At 39.6% G+C, this 19,734-nt stretch overlaps 2 protein-coding genes across 2 annotated transcripts; one reads left to right on the top strand and one right to left on the bottom strand.

Moving 5' to 3' along the window:
- Nucleotides 1–2,262: 2,262 nt before the first annotated feature.
- LOC102703961 lies at nt 2,263–8,312 on the top strand. The gene is made up of 8 exons (XM_015835902.1): nt 2,263–2,433; nt 2,575–2,700; nt 2,810–2,887; nt 5,159–5,284; nt 5,425–5,523; nt 5,607–5,753; nt 7,237–7,363; nt 8,101–8,312. The coding sequence occupies exons 1-8, from the start codon at nt 2,263–2,265 to the stop codon at nt 8,310–8,312; spliced, it is 1,086 nt and encodes a 361-aa protein (XP_015691388.1).
- Nucleotides 8,313–13,798: 5,486 nt separating this feature from the next.
- Nucleotides 13,799–15,322, bottom strand: LOC102703677 (UDP-glycosyltransferase 92A1-like). The gene has a single exon (XM_006653169.3). The coding sequence runs from the start codon at nt 15,320–15,322 to the stop codon at nt 13,799–13,801; it is 1,524 nt and encodes a 507-aa protein (XP_006653232.3).
- Between the last annotated feature and the right edge of the window lie 4,412 nt (nt 15,323–19,734).

Here is a 19,734-nt window from a genome sequence, read left to right as displayed (position 1 = left end):
TATGGAAAAAAGTGAAAGTGAGGTTGTAAATGAGATCGGTGAGGTTGTAAATGACAAGATCAGGAGATTGTCCCCCTAAATGCAATTGTTCTAATGATTAATCATGTAAAGTAATGATTCAGAATGGAACTACTGTTTCTACATGTTGACTATCAGCCCATCTTTCAATAGATTTATCCACAATCAGCCAAACAGGTATCTTCATCGTCGATGTATCAAACAACGAAGCACACTCAAACCCAAGTGCTCAACAGTACATGCACTTTCAGGAATATCTTCTGCTTTATACAAATGCATCAGCGTCAGTTCCTAATTCCTAGTGCTATGGAGAAAACTACAGCACTGATATGCACAAAGCACATTAAAAGCGGTAACATGTAAGCTAAGTCCAAAATATACCTCAGATCGTTCACGAGGATCTGCCAACTCCGGAATGTACTTGAGGGCTTCAGTTTTTTGACCACCATCAATACATGCTTCCACGAAAGGTTCATACCCTGTAAGAAAACTGAATATCATCATGCTAAACCAGATAAAATGATATTCTTTACATGAAGCAATATTGTGAATTTATCATCCCCATGGAATGCTGATCTCAAACCAGCTTCTGATAGGTAAATATACCTCCTGGTGGCCTCTTCTCTTTCGAAAACTTTTCCAATGCATCCCAGTTCCCAACCGTAGCTAAAGCACAGGATTTGAGCCAGTACCACCTCTTATCAGGAACCTGTGGAGAATGCGACATCAGAAATACTATAACCGAGAAATACAATCAGGATTTGATTGTATAGCTCACACTATAACCGAGAAATATAGCTTGTTTTGTCGAAATTTCTAGTTCATGTTGTGATCTGGAAGCAAGAATACAAAAAAAAAAAACAGAAAATGGCCCAATTCAGAGAAGAGTGAGGTAAGCACATCTCCAAATTTGTCAAAACTAAGTTTCAATTAGTTGTTTCACGTACCTAATTGACTAACTAAATGTATAATGCACCTAAAATGCCATTGTACACAATACAATGGAACATAACAAAAACATCATGAATCATTTAAAAACCAATGCTCTAGAGTCTAAATAATCTAGTGAAATTAGGAATTACTAAGGATTGTGAGATGAAAGACAAGTGAGTCAACATAATCTTCACATAAGCTGTATGCATGATTAATGTGCTACTAGATAGGATGCAATGCATATAATAAAATGCTTTACATGCATAAAAAGTCAAATATGGTTGTTACACCATGCATGTTTAAACGAATATTTGTGTGGAAACAACATCTCGGCTGTACTGATGTGATACAACTCATCCATTGCAGCTATCTACATATGTAACCTCAATTCAGGACTAAATACACAATTATGTATTGAATGTTCTAGTTGTCATTTTTTTGGTCATTTGTAGTTGGATGCAAGACTTCAATTTCACTAAATTTATTGTAGCTTAATATGGACAATGCTGCATGCATGCTATCAAGTGTGCTACTATATTTAACACTACGAGTTTTGCATTAGCTGTCCACTCAAGGACATGTTTTGCTCCCAAGTACAACCGTGCAAATTTAATGTACATGTCTTGGAATTTTAAGAATGTTTCCAAAATACTTCATGCTGCAGAACTAGTGAACTACTAATGTTGAAAATGAGTTGGACATGACGATGGAGTGGATTTCAATTTTTGAATTTCCATTAAGTACTAGTGGAATATAATGCATGATTAACGTGGCAACTAGCTAGGATGCAAATGCACATAATAAAATGGTTTACATGCACAAAAGTCAAATTTGGTTTGTTACACTGTCATGGTTAAACGAATACTAACATGGAAACAAAATCTCGGTAGTACTGATGTGATACAACTCATCCAATATTGTAGCTCTCTACATCTGTAACCTCAATTCAGGACTAACATGCACAGTTATGTATGGAATGTTCTAGTTGTTATTTTATTTTGGTCGTTTGTAGTTGGATGCAAGACTGCAGTTTCACTAAATTTATTGTATCTTAATATGGACACTGCTGCATGCATTCTATCAAGTGTGCTATTGTATTAAACACTACGAATTTTGCATTAGCTGTCCACTCAAGTACATGTTTTGCTCCCAAGTACAGCTGTTCAAATTTAATGCCAGTTTGCACAAGTGATTTCCTACACTTTGCAGCTATATATTAACCATAGATCTATTCCCATCCCATCTGGCCCTTCTATATACAAGCAACTCCGTGGTTTGGAGAGGGAGAGGAAGGAGAGTCAAGGTGGAGGCATGACAGAATCATCATCGACGTTGATATTAGATTATGAGAAGGTAAATTTCTCCAAGAAAGAGACTGAAAAGAGGCAGCAAGAAGCAGAGGGTCTTGAGGAACGACCAGGCTGGCTTCCAGATGGTTGGATAATGGAGATCAATCTTGGTGGCGATGGCACCATCTACCGAGTAAGTAAAGCGTGCACACACTTATTATTATTACTCCGTGTGATTTAGCAAAGATATGTACACTGATTTTCTTTGGAAATCTAGGTTTTTTTTTGTTTTCTACTAATGATTTGTGATACTGCGTTAAATTTTGCTTTGCAGTACTACACATCTCCTCTATCAGGATTGACATTCACGATGAAGTCGGAGGTGCTAGAATACCTTTTTTCTGGAATGGATGAGCGCTTCTTGGAATCAAAGAACTATGCCGCACATAATAAGCTCGTGGTGAGTGATTTGTGTATATATATATATATATATGTGATGAATATGATATTCATTATTTATCTAGCTTCATGTTTAGTATAAATGAAACCCCACCATAACATATATGTAGATGACACATGAATGGCTTCCAAATGACTGGTTGATTGAGATTAGAGCGGGTGGAGAGAACACGGACAAGATGTTTAAGGTACCTTTCATAACAGTTGTATTCTAATTGTTCTATGTCATATTGGCAGTTTTAAATACCATGTCTCATCATGAGTTCCTAGATAAGCTAGAAATGAGATATGGAATTGAAACAATGATTTTACATATTATAAAAGCGAAAGATCATTTTTGCTTGCCTCAACTATTAAAATATTAATGTCATGTCTAAACATTGGAATAAGACATGGTATCACTGGATCAAACCCATGGTAGTTTTGAACTACATGATAACAAAAAAAAAAACCTTGGGGCCCACCCTCCATTGTATGTACTTCTTCTCGTCCATACTGGACGACATGATTAGAGCAGGTACAATAGCAGGCTATAAGCCAGCTATAAATATATTTTAAAAAGATAAGAGAGGAGAGAGAAAATAAGTGGGCTATAGATTTGTAGTCAGCTGTAGCACAGACTCTAAGACTCAATATGTGTATGACAAGTAGAATCATGTATTAATATGTAGTATATGCTTTGTAGGTAACTATTGTATAAATTGGCTATTAGATTGGCTATAGATAAATTAGAGCTAGCAGTTGGTCCATATAACATCTAACTAAAATAGGATTCCATGCCAAATGGTAGGAAATAAATCAGACTATGGCATGCTTGATGGGCTCCACTGGTGAGAGGTGGCTAATCTAAATCATCTCAGTAACAACACTTACCATTATCTAGTAAAGCAGCATTAGCTAGCATGGTGGTTAAGTAGTAGCGCGAGCATGCATCTGAGTTGAGCTCCTATTGAGCATGTGTGGAAACACATCACAAATAATGATGAAGCCAGATGTAATTCTTTCAAATTCAAATAGACGAACTCTTTAAAATTAATGAAATACACTTAATAAAACAAGGATTTCTATCTGATGTATTTCCCTCATTAACACTACCTGAATTAAAGTTCTAGTTTGGGAAGTTGATATGAACTGTTGGATGCGCAATGGACATACTTTTTCCCATCTCTTAGGCATTAGTTCTAATTATGTGCAGGGACTCTTTGCAGGAAGCTTGGTTTTGCTTCAATTATATTGCTAAACTATTTGCAGCAAAAATATCTGCCTTTTCTCTTCATAAAAGTTGTGTAACAATTTTACAACTAATGTAGTATCAAATTTTCGTGTTGTATGTATAATTCCGTATACATTATAATTTCTCTATTTTATATCATAAGTAATTCGAGTTTGGTCTAAGTAAAACTTTTTCAAGTTTAACCAACTTTATGGTAAAATTTTCTAACATCCACCATTGAATATATTGTTCTGATATATTTATTTTATATTAAAAATATTTTTATTTTTTCTATATATTTGGTTAAACATGGAGTAGCATATTAATATGCGGTGATGGATTCATGGGTTCAAATCCTGGTATCCGTAAATATGGCTACGTGAATCCTTAGCTGGTGCTAAGGCCAGAAGTTAAACTTGATCAAGATAAAACTCGCATTGATATGCATTCATCATATTTTTTTCAACAATTTGGTGAAGATCATTTATACTGCAGTCACCCAGGATAAAATAGTGGTGCCCTATGGTGTCTTGCTTAGAAAATTAAATTACAAGCACCTGGTAAAATGAAATTAAATCAGAAATTTTTAGCTAGATACCAAGATCTTACGTAATTAAACTTATTAGACAATTATTTAAGGACAAGCATTTGGTTCAATTTGATTGTTTGACCTTTTTCCTTTTTCTACTTAAGCATATTTGTAAATAAAATAGGAAAATTGAAATGCTATGTGCCACTAGACCAATCCATGTCAAGTCTAATCACCCACAACATTTTTACTCTGGTAGTCATTAGATAGTGTGTTAAAGAGACCATCTCAGATTAGAGAGGATAACTATTATACAAGTACAACTATCATATTGTGGGGAATTTCAATGAAACATAAGAGGACATCATACTATTAACTAAGCTGGACTAGAGCTCACCAATAATGTATAGTTCTTGTCAGGGGTGTGAATTGTACCATATTATCTGTTGTCATAACTTTGTTATACAGTATTATTCATGATAATTTTTTCTTGCCGATTTCCAAAATAGTTTTATAAGAAAGTTTTCCTGTTTAGCATATCAACCGCAGACAAAATTTGATTTTTGAAACATATAATTGGTTTTATATATTTTTAGGGCCTAAAACTATTGTTCATCAGCCTACTGTCTTTCATACAATAAAATCATCTAAAAACAATAGTTTCGTCATGTGAATTAAAATTATCTGATCATATTTAATTGTATGTGAATTTTGCAGTTTTATGTTTACCCACCAGCAGGAGTTCGACTGTTTTCAAAAGAGGATGTATTGACCTATATTAATAAGTGTAAGATTACTCCATTTGATACAAACGGACAATGTGACACAAGGACCAAAGATAATGTATGTTTCTTTCTAGAATAAGCTATCATATTCAAAGAATACTTATCTATTAACTATTTTTCCATTTTGCAGCATTTGTTTATTCATATCTGAAGAACTTTCCCCGAATGAAACTAATGTTTATACTTATCTGTACATAGATTCTTGCAAATGTGGAATTTAATCCACATTCTCTGCCTAAAGGATGGGTGAAAGAACTGGTGTTTAGAAAGACAAAGGATGCTGTCAGAAAAGACCCGGTATGTATAGGACCAAATTAAGAATTGTTCTCTTCAGTTACAAATGGACTTTAATTTTTGAATATCTTGCACGGCTTGTGCAGTATTACACGGATCCTGTTAGCAACTACTCATTTCGCACAAGGAGGTCTGCAATGCTCTTTGTTCAGACAGGAAAAGTACCTAGACGTGCATTTATTCAGAGAACAAGTGTCCATGACCTCTACTCTTTTGAGAAGTCAGCTGATCTGGTAACTTTTTCTTCATAACCTTTTACTCTTCAAGACTAGTTTCCTTTGCATAAAGAAAAAACAATGTTCTATAATATGCATATCCAAAATTGTTGTAGGATAATTTATGGTTATGGTGTTGTACGAGCTCTACCACCAATAACTAATATAATGAAATTAAGCTTAATTTGTTGAGCAAACATGAAGTTAACATAAGACATAAAGGACAACTTAATACATTTTTGTCCTATAGTGAAAAATTTTAGTTCATTAAAATTTTTTGATATATATGAACATCAATATCTATCTTAGTGTGATTAGATTCTTAAAAATATTAGTTCACTAGGAAATTTTATTCATAAGTAAACTAAGGATATGTTTGGTTCTAGGGATGGGATGGGTTGAGACAGAGCCAACCCATCTCTGACCCTGTTTGGTTGGTTGATGGGTTGGGACAGAGCCAATCTATCTCTGACCCTGTTTAGTTGGTGGATGGGTGGGATGGGTTGGACCTAGAAGAGTAATATTCCTCCTAGATCCAGGTCCAACCCATCCCACCAAAACGGTGCGACGGATCCGTCCCATGACGACCACGACGCACAGAGGGGTGTTAATTTTATTTATTAAATTTATTTAAAATATATTACTGGTATAAATATATATTTAGTTACTTTAGGTTATTCATATATTAATCCTAATATTTAATATTTTATTTTGGATATGAGAGGTAACCTTTACCCATTTCATCCCTTCAACCAAACAAAAAACAGGTCCAACCCATCCCATCTCATCCCTTCCACCAAACAAAAAATCAGGGTCCAACCCATCTATCTAACCAAATAGAAAAATGGAGCCAACTCATCCTACAATCTAGAGATGGAGCTAACCCAACTCACCTCGTCGACGAACCAAACGCATCCTAAATTGAGGATTACGGACTAGGTAGTGTTGAAATTTTTTCTGTGTTTCGGTGGGCATGAACACAATGTAAGGGTTTGTTGTAACTAGTACTTTGACTTTAGTTCCTTCAATGTGTGAATAATAAAAATTAAAAGGCTAAACATTCATATGCTATTAGGGTTTTCACCAACTATAAATTTAAACTGTATTTTCTGTAATTATTCACATGCCACTGGTTTCATCCTATAGCCATAAAGATACCATTGAACAGTTAAGATATGTTAACTCCACCACCATTTTACTCTTGTGTATCTTGTCTGTTAAAACTCAACCATATATGTTCTTCAATTTACTTATTTAAAAAATGAAATTACATATCCCAATTTTGTGATTATGATCACAGTTGCATTACACACCTAAGATCTACTGGCAGTTAGTTTCTTGTCAAGACAATTAAATGAAAAATAATATTAATACAATATAATTGATTGTTTACTGAACAAATTGCTCTATAACCTATAACATTTATCACGTATAACATTTTGTGAGAAGGGTTCAATTTCATGTATATTTCATTTTATCTCCTTATTTGTTTTCATGACAGCATGAAAGTCTGAGGAAAAGACTGTACTTTACACCTACGACTAATCGGCGACCCAGAGGATCATTAAAATCAAAAAAATCGTCACTAAGAGAAGAGATACTCAGCGATGAGGAAAGTTCATATAGCTGTATGTTACTCTTCTTATATGCTACTATATTGTTTTTTATGCATGGGTGATTATTTTAGCAACTGCTGTAGGTTCTGATATCAATGTAGTATAATATTAACTAAAATCACAGTTACCAAAACAATAGTCTCTCTCTCTCTCTAAAATCACAATAACATGGATTTTTGGTTCACAATTCGAACATATATATGCATGCTTTGATATCCAAGGGCTATTTGTGGACAAATATTATTGGCTAAAGATCATAGATTTTTGTCTTAGTGGCAACCGACGTACTCCCTTCTTTCCATATTATAAGATATTTTGATCATATCTATATTCATCCATGGATCAATAAATATGCTTTATAGGAATCATGATTAACATCCATAAGAATCTCGGAAGAGTCATGATATCTTAGAATGTGAAACGGGGATAATACGATTAGAACATATCCGTAATTTGATTGCATTCATGGGTTTCGTTTCCTATGATTTGTGAAGATGTATGTCTTTGATAACTAGCTTCTCAACTGAGGTGCCACTTCTAGTGTGCACGATGGATTAAATTAGACCACAGTATTATAAGTGCTAGCACATGCATATTGAGTACATAAAATCCATCCACCAATATAGTTATTTTAAGAGGATGAGGTGTAATATTGCTCGCATCATTTACAATAACTGATATATGTGATATGTTACATCTTTTTCATGGTACCTGACATATATGCTTTAATTGTCTCCTGTCATATATAGCTGAAGATGATGACTTCTTTGATGATTCATCAGACTCATCAAATGAAATTGGAAGAAACAAGGTCCAAGTTGCAAAGGCTACACGCAAGCCCAGAAAAGTGATGTCCTTAAACGATATCAAGCGTCCAGTCGGGAGGCCCCGAAAACAACCCAATGAAACTAAGGGAAAGCAGTGTGATGCGGAAATCAAACGAGAGAGTGAAAGTGGCTAAGATGAAATGCAGAAAATCATGACAGATGTTGAAAAAAAAAACTAACTCAATAAAATTAGATGGTGCATCATGCATGCATATGTGGTTATTTCTGTTATGAATATTCTGAGTAGCATTTCAACTCATCTTATACTGAACGTTTGGTTCTTAAATAATGCTTCTATTTTATTTTTGCCGTTCATGGTTATAATTACAAATTTAAATAAATTGATATATGTGGTGTAAACAATTTAATTCCTTTCCTTATTTTGTATCTAACAATATTAAACCTATCCAGCGCGGATACTATCTGATCAGGCAATCCAGGGATATAATATGGATATTTCCATACGCCTAAATGACCCGTCCTGAGTTTACAACTTTCTTCATAATTCAGGACGCCCTTTCCTTATACAGATAAGTACAATACAATGTATACCCCGTATGCGGGTATAACTATTATTTATAATTGTTCAATGTTTTTAACTTTGCTAATGTAATTGCTTTGTAAATATTGTTTTGGGCAAAAGTTAATCCTTGGGTCTTTACTTTCTTGGTACACTATTGTGCATCTATTGTATTGTATTTGTTCGGTGTGACTTATTGAGTACCGTAGTTGTACTCAGTCTTGTGTTTACCCATTCCCTAGAAGCCGAAGTTGTGTCTGACAAATTGTCATTTAAAGATTAGGCGAGTTGATATGCTCAAGTGATGCTTTTAGGGTGTGTTGATGCTTTTGCTTGTCTGTAGTTGTATTAGAGTTTTGTTTTTCTGTTGTATTGTTTAATTAAGACGACAGATTTGTATGAGTTTGTTATAGTGTGTACTTGGATTGGTCCTGGACCGAGATTCAATACATGCTATTGTTCGGAAATTGGTGTAAATTATGGGTGTCACTAAATTAGAATCTAATTTGTCATATCTAACTATTGGTATTTTTTCAATCTCTAGTGGATATAATTATAGTGAAATACATTTTGTGCATAGAGTTTATATATATTCATATTTGGAACCTCCTATAGTAACACAAGGAAATAGTAGCATGGATAGTACTATAGTGACTAATCATGTTATCTCGACTTTGACATGTTCATTTAAGGGAAATTTACAAAGATGTCATTATAATTTTAAGAAATCGTAGATATGTCATCCTGGCTCACATGTCATTGACTCATGTGGGCTCTACATGTTATTGAGATACCAGTGACATATTTCTAACTTTGCAAAATTATAATGGCATGGCTGATTTAAAGGAACAAATTGGTTTTGAAGAAGTAGAGTGACAAGATAGCTCAATGTTGCTACTATAGGCTATTTAAATCGTATCATGTGATTACTTGGTTTCTAAAGAAGGGGAGCGAAACGAAATACTAAGATAATAATTTCGACATAGGTACTACATAGTCTGTGTGCATCCCTGTTACCAGTTACATACGTTTCGTAGGTGATTACTACTGATTGCTAAAGAATTGATGATATTACATGCCGAATGTTTATGGTGGTTGTTTTTATGTAGACACTTTAATGGGCATGATCATGCACTACACGAAGACCACTGTAGGGGAAAATCGAGTATCGTTTCCGTGAAGAAAAGAATGATGATGTGACTATGACTAGCCTTAGTATAATTGTTGCTCACATCATAGGTCAACAGGAAGATATCAATATCAAGTTGTCCATGTTCTGGAATCCAATTTGATCACATGCTAGTGATGTTTCCAAATGGCCGCAAATATGCATACAAGTTTCGTTTTAGGTCCATAAGTAATTGATAGAAAGCTCTCGGGCACAATCCAAAAGATCTAGCATAATATGCAAATTCCATTGTAGTCAGACACAATCACATAATTAGATGCGCTGTCACCTATAATGGGCTTATGAGCTTGTAACTTCATATGTGACGTGGCCTAAGTGGGACACAAGTGGAGTGCAGCCCAACCTGATGAAGCACGGCCATAGGGACCAACTTCTCACCTCTTTAAATAGTTATATACCTCTTGACGACTTTTCAGGTTTTGTTTAGATCAAAGTTTATCTTCGGTACTTTGCCGTGTAATCCCTTCATCCGCTAGAGCGTCGATTTCTTCATTTAGAACCCAACCTTTTGGTATTATTGTTGATTTAATTCCATATATGTACTGTGTAATTTGAGCTACTTGTTTATATTATTCTTGCTAGTTCTCGATTGTTGCAGGAACAAACACTCCTCGTGGTTGAGCTGACCATGCATCCATTCAGATCGTGACTGCTTCATGAGTTGGTTTAATGATTGATTTGGCGCAACATCTCTGGACTGTTGTAGTCGGATCACCAACATCACTCCACTCGATCGTCTTATTTTCTCATCGAAATATTTGGGCACCCTAGCTCACATCAATATCTTGCCTCGACGTCATTATCATGTTTAAATCTTGTACGGTGTGTTTTTGGGTTTAGCTAACTATGTTTAGGTGCCATCTTGGATTACAGTGAATACACCTTACGATGCTTCTACGTTTTGCCAAAGTACCTTCAGTCAAACGAATACCTCTCATATTCAGCCGATCAGTAATTACAAGATACCAGCCGAAAACGTTTACTCTAGCTAAACTTTTGCCTCTCCAAATCCACAGTAGATGCGAGAAGGCTGTAAAAAGATGAAGATAATCATGGAAAAATCATGTGAAAAAAAAAACAGTTTATCCTCCCATATAAAGCCCATTGGTCGACACTTCCTTGTGTTAAGTACCTCCTCTGGTTGCTTTCTGGATGATCCAAACCTAAATTAACAGGTGATATTTTAGTGTGTAGTTAATTCTGCACTTGTTTATTATAACTCATCATGGTTAATTGTGACTTGTTAAGTGACTAATCAGTATATAGTTAATTTAGCAAGTGGCTAGGTTAGTTGTGAATGAATACTTAAGTAATTCTATCCTCATCAACCCTTAATTAAATATAGATACAGTCTAAACAACTCAATTTTTTGAGAGGACGAGGTTTGGCAAACAGCTGGCTGGTGAGGTTGACGTTAATTTGGGTTGTTTTGTTGCTCCTGGTTTCGTCTCCATTCTCGCCAAAACCATACCCCTTCTCTTTCTATTTGCGTCTGTTTATGTCTATAAGCTAAAGTTTAAACTTTTAATCTTAAATTTATATTTATAGTAACTTGAGGATTTTTCACTGTAGTTTTTTTTTCAGACTTGACTTTTATATAGTTAAGAATATGTATATAAAAGTTTTTTTTCATAAATTATTTTTTGTTTGTAAGTATGTTGTTTTCTTTTTTTTTAAAACGATCACCCAAGGTGTTTTCTGGTACCCTATGCACCTTTTTTAATTTCTCGGTTCATAGCTTTTTTATAGGTCTAGCAGCAACCGGACCTGTATACCGAGGTTGGATAAGAGAACACGATACCTTTGACGTAAAGTCAAACATGGTCGCTAAAAATATAGAACTCTATCGTCTATGATTTATATTACTGTTACTTGTATGGCAGAAAATCTCATTTCCGTGTGGTGGTGTTGTGCGTAGTGGCGGCTGCTAAATGGCGGCGGGGTTGGCAGATTCATTAGCATTCAAGATTAATTTTGCGTCCCTTCTTTTGTCCAACCTTGTGCGTTGACTCAACAAGACAGCAGTTTTTTCATCGTCATTCGAGTCCTTAGTGATTATTGGTGGCTGGAGTCGGGTACTCCTTCCGTCCCAAAATAAATTAATTTTTTTTACCTATAATTTTTGATTTTTCGTCTTATTAAAAAAATTTTTGTGATTGATATTTTTGTTTTTATTAGATGATAAATCATGAATAGTATTTTACATGTGATTAATTTTTTTCTAATTTTTTGAAAATTTTTCAAATAAGACGGATGGTTAAACGTTGAACGCAGAAACCGGAGAATTAGTTTTTTTTACAGAGGAAGTACGTATCATCTTTCTTTTTTGATTTCCAGTGGTAATATCCACGTAGGGTTTGCCGTTCGGATTGAGCTGAATCTCTTCTCAGATTCAACGGCAAACTCCATGGACATTAATTATTTGCTTGAGATTAATGAAGTCCACACACACCAAAAATTAATATGCCTCAGCAACAAATCTCTCGAATCTCTGCCAGTTCCATGGATGCAACCGGGGATCACCGATCTGTCAGACAATGTGCATGTCAGAAGAGGCCCAAGGATGCAAATGTCACGGCAACGAATCAGCTCTGTACCGACTGCACCTCTAGTGCTGTGTGGTTTGAATATGAATTAGTCTGTGACCTTTGTGCATTTGCCGGTTCTTTGGATACAGATGGTTCAATGTTTTTAGCTAATTTTTTCGGCCATGTAGTTTATTCCACTGAACTCTATTGTTATATATTAAAAAAATTGTAAAAATTCAGCATGATCTGCGCGTACATTTTTCTCTTATGTGAACCAGCTAGCCAGATGAACGATTTTTCTTTAAGAAAAAGTTAGTTGTGTTCCTGCCATGAAAGGGACATATATTGACATGTAACTTAGTATTAGTCTTTACCGTAAGTCCTACTCACTTCTTAAATCTGAATAAATTTACAATAACAAGGTTGAAGACTTGATATTCCAAGTACTAACCTACCATTCTAACTTATGTTGGTCGAAAACTAGACCATCTAATACTAAATAGGGTATTGCAAGATTTAAAGTACCTCAAAATTTATAAATTTTCATTCACCTATAAATCTGTATATTCCAAGTCTATCATTGCATTGATATACAATATACAAATTTTAGTACTTATCTAAATTTGAATATTTTTTGCATGAATTTTTTGCAGTGTTTTATGAACTGTAACTTATTTGCTAGTTTGACATTAAGTTGTTACTATCAAAAAGAGGCTTTGTTTAAGTAATACAGTAGTATTGAGAACCATTAGATTGATATCCAAAGGGATGGGGAAAGTGACTCAAAAAATTTCAGTTGCCTGCTAAGAATGACCAGTGCAACATCAATTAGGTAATTAGATACTAATTATATCCGTTTCACATTATAAAATGTTTTAGTTTCTAAAATTAGGCATGTATATAAAGTATATATATCGGTTCATATATGACTATAAGGAAACGTAAAACGGATCGAGTACAAACATAAAACTTTGGAAATTTTGGTTTGACTTTCCAAGTTGAGTGATTTATTTTAACCATCGACTAAGCACACGGAAACATTTTCTGCCGCAAAACCAAGACTACTCCAACCCTGAACCCTACTCCCACAAATTTCAATATAAGTTTTTTTTCTCCTAACAAATCACCCATTGAATTGTACTAATTGCAAATAAATATAACTGAAATAAAGGTAGTCAAAGGCATGAATATATCCTACCTCTATTTTTTTTGACACCGTTTAAATCACGTAACTAATACTTATTATATTGTAATATATTATATCATCGAGATACTTTTAACTATCATTTATAATTCTATATATTTGTAAAAAACATTTAAGTAAGACGAATTATCAAATCTAAAAATCAACGGCTTTAAATAAAATAAATCGGAGGTAATACTTCATTTCAATTTCATTGCTTCCAAGAACGCTTGAGACGCCTCTATGGAAGACCCGCCGTCGTCGCTCCACGCATCCAGCATCACCCGCCGGAGCTCCTGCACCCGCCGCCTCATGTCCCTCCCCTTCGCCGTGTCGCCCATCACCGTCTCCACCACCTCCGCCACCCGCCTCCTTCCCACCACCGTGCCGTCGCCGCTCCCCCTCGCCACCTCGACGCACGCCCCGAGGTTCTCGAGCACCATCGCGTTGTACCACTGCTCCGCCGCGAGAGGCCACCCGATGATCGGCACGCCGTGCGCGAGGCTCTCCAGCGCCGAGTTCCAGCCGCAGTGGCTCAGGAACGCCGCCGTCGAGGGGTGCGCCAGGATGCTCACCTGTGGCGCCCACCGCCGGACGAGCAGGCCCTTCCCGCTCGCGGTCACCCTCTCCTCGAACCCTTCCGGTAGCCAGCTGTCGTTGTTGTGGTGGTGGTGGTCATGGCCGGGCTCGTCGGCCGGCGGCTTGATCTTCCAGACGAAACTTCGCCCGCTCGACTCCAGCGCCGCGGCGAGCTCGAGCATGTGTTCGGCGCGTAGCATGCCGTTGGTGCCGAAGGACACGTACAGCACGGATCCCGGCGGCTGCGCGTCCATCCAGCGCAGCGCGACGGCGGCATCGTCGTCGTCGGGGCGGTCGGTGGCTGCGTCGCGCGTGAGCGGCCCGACTGGCCAGACGGGGACCTTGAGCGTCCGCGCAAGCATGGCGAGTCCGGCCGGCTCCAGCTCCGCCACGGTGTTCACCAGCACCGCGTCGGTATTGTAGCCATGGGGGAGCTGCCGGTCGAAGAACGTCGTCCTCCTGTTGGCCTGGGAGCCGCCGCCGTCGTGATCAGTTGCACCGGCGGCGGGCGGGCGGTGGAGCATCCGCACGGACACCTGCGACCTGTGGATGACCACGTCGGGGTACTCCGGGAGGAGCACCCGTCCGGTCGTCTCCTCCGGGCGCAGCGGGAAGTGGGTGAGCAGGGAGTGCAGCACGGCGCTGCCGAACGCGCCGCACGACACGAAGAAGGCGTGGCCGCACCCGTGCCGCCGCGCCACCTCCACCGTCCACGCCACGAACACGTCGGAGACCACGACGACGCGCGGGCCGCCGGGAACGGGATCAGCCGAGCAGGCATCCTCCTCCCACCCGCGGCCGGCGACGGCGAGGGACGACGCGATGAAGCCGTCGAAGGCCGGCCGGAGCGTCTCGAACGCCTCGTAGAGGCGGATGATGAGCGCCGGGATGATGGTGTCGGGCGAGTCGGAGCCGGGAGGAAGGCCGTGCTCGGCCGCGTCGAAGGGGAGCGCGTGGAGGTTGAGGAACGGCGCGGCGGCAGCTCCGGCTCGGAGGGCGGCGACGTTGGCCGGGGTGGAGACGAGCGTGATGGTGGTGGACGGGAGGAGGCGGTGGAGGAGGCCGGCGAGGGAGAGGAAGGCGGCGAGGTGGCCTTTGGCCGGGAAGGGGAACAGCACGACTTGCTTTGTTGGCGCGGACGCCATGGCTGGCTTCCCACTCCTGCCGAGAATCCTCTCTCAGCGACGGCACTGCAATCCTGCCATACCAATTAACCGCTACACCCATATGTTTACTTTCAGTACTCCCAGTCAATAATGGTAGGTACTCTTCCAGATGTTATATTAACAAATACTCCCCTCCTCCTAGGTAAGTGTATTTTTTTCACTATTTATATTTAACATTTAATCGTTCGTCTTATTTAAATAAGTTATCATTAGTATTTGTATGGTTATTAGATGATAAAACATTAATAATATTTTATGTGTAACTATTTTTTTAAATTTTTGCAAATATTACGAACGATCCAACGTTGAATACGAAAAATCCACAAATATAACTATATTGGGACAGGGATAGTAACATCTATAAAGTTTTTAGGCTATTTTAAATAAAATAAGTTGCATAGTACCATAGTTTACTTAATGATTATATATATATATATATTACCATAATTAATGATAATATATATAGTAGCATCATTCTTACGTGATAGATCATTTTGATATTTTTTGTGATTAATAGTCAAACTTTAAAATATTTCACTTAATGGTGTTCTAGAGATAGCATCTGCATCGGTTCTTAAATGTAATTGTGACAATGAATCTGAGCATTTTCTATGGACTAGCAATATTTATAGAACCATCTTTCTCGTAAAAAAAAAGTCAAATTTCTCAACATATTATTTACACAGTACATTTTGTATCTTACGCTGAAAATTCAGTTACAACTTTTAAAATACAAATTTCAAATTTTACAACGTAGTAATGTGTTTCATATACTCACTATATAGGAGGATTGGAAAAATACAATTGATTACCGTCTTGATTAGTATAATTTATCCATCCAACTAACAATTATTGGGTTTTTGGAATAGTTTAATTTATTAACATATGTATAAGAAAAATTAAAATGCGGTTTGCTCTAAATTGCGCTGGGGACCAAGGAAGGCCGAAGAGAACATGGTGTGAGACGGCGGTGGGATGGTGGTGCGGCAGCGGCAGCGGCAGTGGACGAGAGGCCATGTGTTTGATGTTGAAAATGACAACCAACGGTCACACACGTATGCTTGGGAATCAATTTTAGACCATTCCAGTACATGACCTAATTCTCAGAAATACTGGGTGTGCCAGTCAGTTTAATCCTGTAACTGACAAGATAATCATGGAAAACAGTTAACCTTGAAATCGCTATCGGCTGGATAGCTAATACTGTCCCAGGACCCTAGCCGATAGACCAGACGATCGGCTTTACAGGAATTTTATGATATCAATTATAAACATACCTAATCGGCTAAGTCACTAGATAAGCCAACCAGCGAGTTAATCTTAAAAGATCGGACTCAACCAAGACAGTATTAAGATTAATCGGCCGATCGGACTACTCCACCATTTATCATCCGCTAGCTTGCCAGCCGATGTAAGATTAAGCATGGAATTCATATAGTAAATTGGAATGCTACACTAATTACTCGCATAGGATAATATCAACTGTCACGCCTAGAAATTTACACCAATTTCTGAATAATAGCATGTATTAAATCTCGGTCCAGGAATCAGTCCGAGTACACACTATGACAAATTAATACACAGTTCCACAACTTAAAAACAAATAAAAACAATTATCTATCGAAATGCAGCGGAAAAAGAAACAAGACTAAACCATCTAATCTTCAGCTTCAGCTGGCTATGACGGCTCCACACCACAAACATTCTTGACGGCGGACTGAACCTCACTTCAACCTTGCGGACGACCTTATGACTGAAACTCTGGCACTTGCTCCGGCGGGGGAAAAATTAAGCAAGGCTGAGTACAAACCACCATACTCAACAAGTAACACCCAAGACAGGAAGAATAATGAATGCAATAGGATACAAGGATAGGCTAAGTTTAAATTGCACAAAAGCTGCAGATTTAGCAAAACAGTAAATAAAATAGACTGAATAGAAGTAAAGTAAGCATTTAAAATAATCATCCACTGTCCAACGTTACACCACGTTGCAACAGGCCCAAACCACTGTCCAGCGTTACACCACACTGCAACAGGGTCAACCCTCTATCCAACGTTAAACCACGTTGCGACAGACCCAAACCACTGCCAACGTTACACCACATTGCGCAGGGTCAAACCAGTTCCAAGATTAATCAAATTATAAAAGGTTCAACTAATCCCAGTAAATCTGTTAGTTCGCCCAATAACCACGGGCACGGCTATTCGAATAGTTTTACTTTGCAGAGGTGTACAACTTTACCCACAAGACATGGCTCCCAAGCATGTTACCATACCCCAACGTATCACCACGATACCTCAGTACGGAAACCATGATAAGACCTTTCACCTAACTCTCCCTACAATCACACCGTACTTCAGGTTTCACACCCTCCTTTACACCAAGTCGCGCAGTCCCCTCTTGTGCCTTGGTGAATTCGGAAGCAACAAAGGCTTTCGTTACACCACGATTACCCGTTCATACTCCATCACGCCCACCCTTGCCTTGGTATGTCGAATAGGGACAGGCTAGATTACGAGTCTCACCGTTGTCCATTCTGGCTTGTGGTTAGTACGTGTAAGACTTCTAGGGTTTTTTGAGAACCGGTCCTTAATTGCCAGGTGCGACTCTCAAAACCATGCACCCACAGCCCACCATAAGCAATATTTTAGTGGTCATTAATCCAAATCGGGAAATGGGTAATGATCACAACCATTAAAGGTCTATCAAAGTCTACTCAATAATCAAATAATAATTGGTGAGCTAGTTGAATTAAACATGGCTAAGAATTGACTAACCCTAATTCTAGTCAAATTAACCCTAGGATGACAATAATAATGAGCGGGAATCAACGGATATATTGGTAATTGCCCAATAGATAAATAAAATAAATAGATTTGCATAAAACAATGCATGTTTGAATGTAAAGCGGGAGAATTTTATAACCATAGGTTCAATATGATCAAAGAAGGGTGCCACTTGCCTTGCTCAGACGCACGAGGAACTTCAGCGACGACTTCGAGAACAAATGGCGCTTAAACGGGGTCAAAACCTACGACAAACAAGGCAAAACAGGCTATAAAAGTACTAAAACAGAAAAAGAAACTATTTTAATGGATTCTTGTCAGTTTTCTAGATTTAATGAAATTTGAATGGACCTAAACGGAAACTAGATGACTTAGATATGAATTTTAGAAGATTAACTGTGTTTTTAAACTAAACAGAAAACCTTACTGAATTATTGTGTAATTAATTAGAGAGATGATGTCAGCGCAGAGGAGAGGGGAGGCTGACATCCAGGGCCCATAGGGCAGTGACTCAAGGAGAGGGGAAAGAGACAAAAAGGGAAATGGAGAGTTAATGCTGACAGATGGGTCCCATGGTTCAGTGGGAGAGAGGGTATGATAGACGGGGCCCACAGGACAGAGAGAGACTGACACGGGGACCCCACTGCCCCCAAAAGGGGTGGTGGCCGGCGGGTGGACCCCACCGGTCAAAGAGAGAGAGCAGAGGAGGGAGGGGATCGCCCGGGCGAATAGAAGGGAGCGGTCGGCGATGGTGCTCGGCCGGGCGGTGGCGCGGTGGAGACGATCGGTGACCGGTGCGGCGGCGGACGGCGGAGGCGGCGCTAAGTAGAGGCGTAGCTAGGCGGTGGCCGAGTAAGAGAGGAGGCGCATGGCCGACGACGGCGAGGCGACTGCGGGGAAGAGCAGCGTCGGCCCGAAGCGGCGGCGGGGATGGCACGAGCGCAGCGGTGTGAGCATGAGCCGAGGAGGGAAGAGAGAGGGGAAGGGAGGCGGTGACAACGGCCGGGGAGAGAGATGCGGTGGCCTTAGCCGGAAGGTGGCCGAGCGGCGCAGGGCGACGCGGCAGAGAGGAGAGAAGGAGTGGGACGGGGGCAACGGCCGGTAGCGCGTCGGCTAGCAATGGTGGCGGCGACGGCTTGCACGCACGGAGGCGGCGAGAGGAGGAAAGGGAGCGGATGGAGAAGGGGCGGCAGTGTCTACGGCGCGATGACATGATGTCAGGCGGCGCGGCGCGACGTGACGGCGCGCAACGCGGCATGACGGCAAGCACCGAGGGAGAGAGGGAGGAGGAAGGGGAGAGGAGCTCACCGGGCGCACAACGACGATGGTGACGATGACGCGGAGCGGCATCGACCCGAGGGCGGCGCGGGAAGACGAGGAGAGTGGAGGGGAGTTGCTCACTGGTGGCGACGAAGGCAGGGGCGCGTCAGCGAGGCGGTGGCACACGAGATCGATCGGCGCCGTTGGAACGTGGGCGCGGAGAGGTGGCGATGCCGGCTGACGGCGACGTGAGGATGGGGCAGCACTGCGGTGGTGAGGGCGCGAGGCCTGACACACGGGCAGCGATCGGCGACGTCCCGAGGCGGTGACAACGTCAGGAAG

This window comes from Oryza brachyantha, chromosome 4 (genome assembly GCF_000231095.2).
Source record: "Oryza brachyantha chromosome 4, ObraRS2, whole genome shotgun sequence".
Taxonomy (NCBI): Eukaryota; Viridiplantae; Streptophyta; class Magnoliopsida; order Poales; family Poaceae; genus Oryza; species Oryza brachyantha.
The sequence above is the reverse complement of the archived record's forward strand: the minus strand, read 5'-3'. Positions and strand labels throughout refer to the sequence as shown.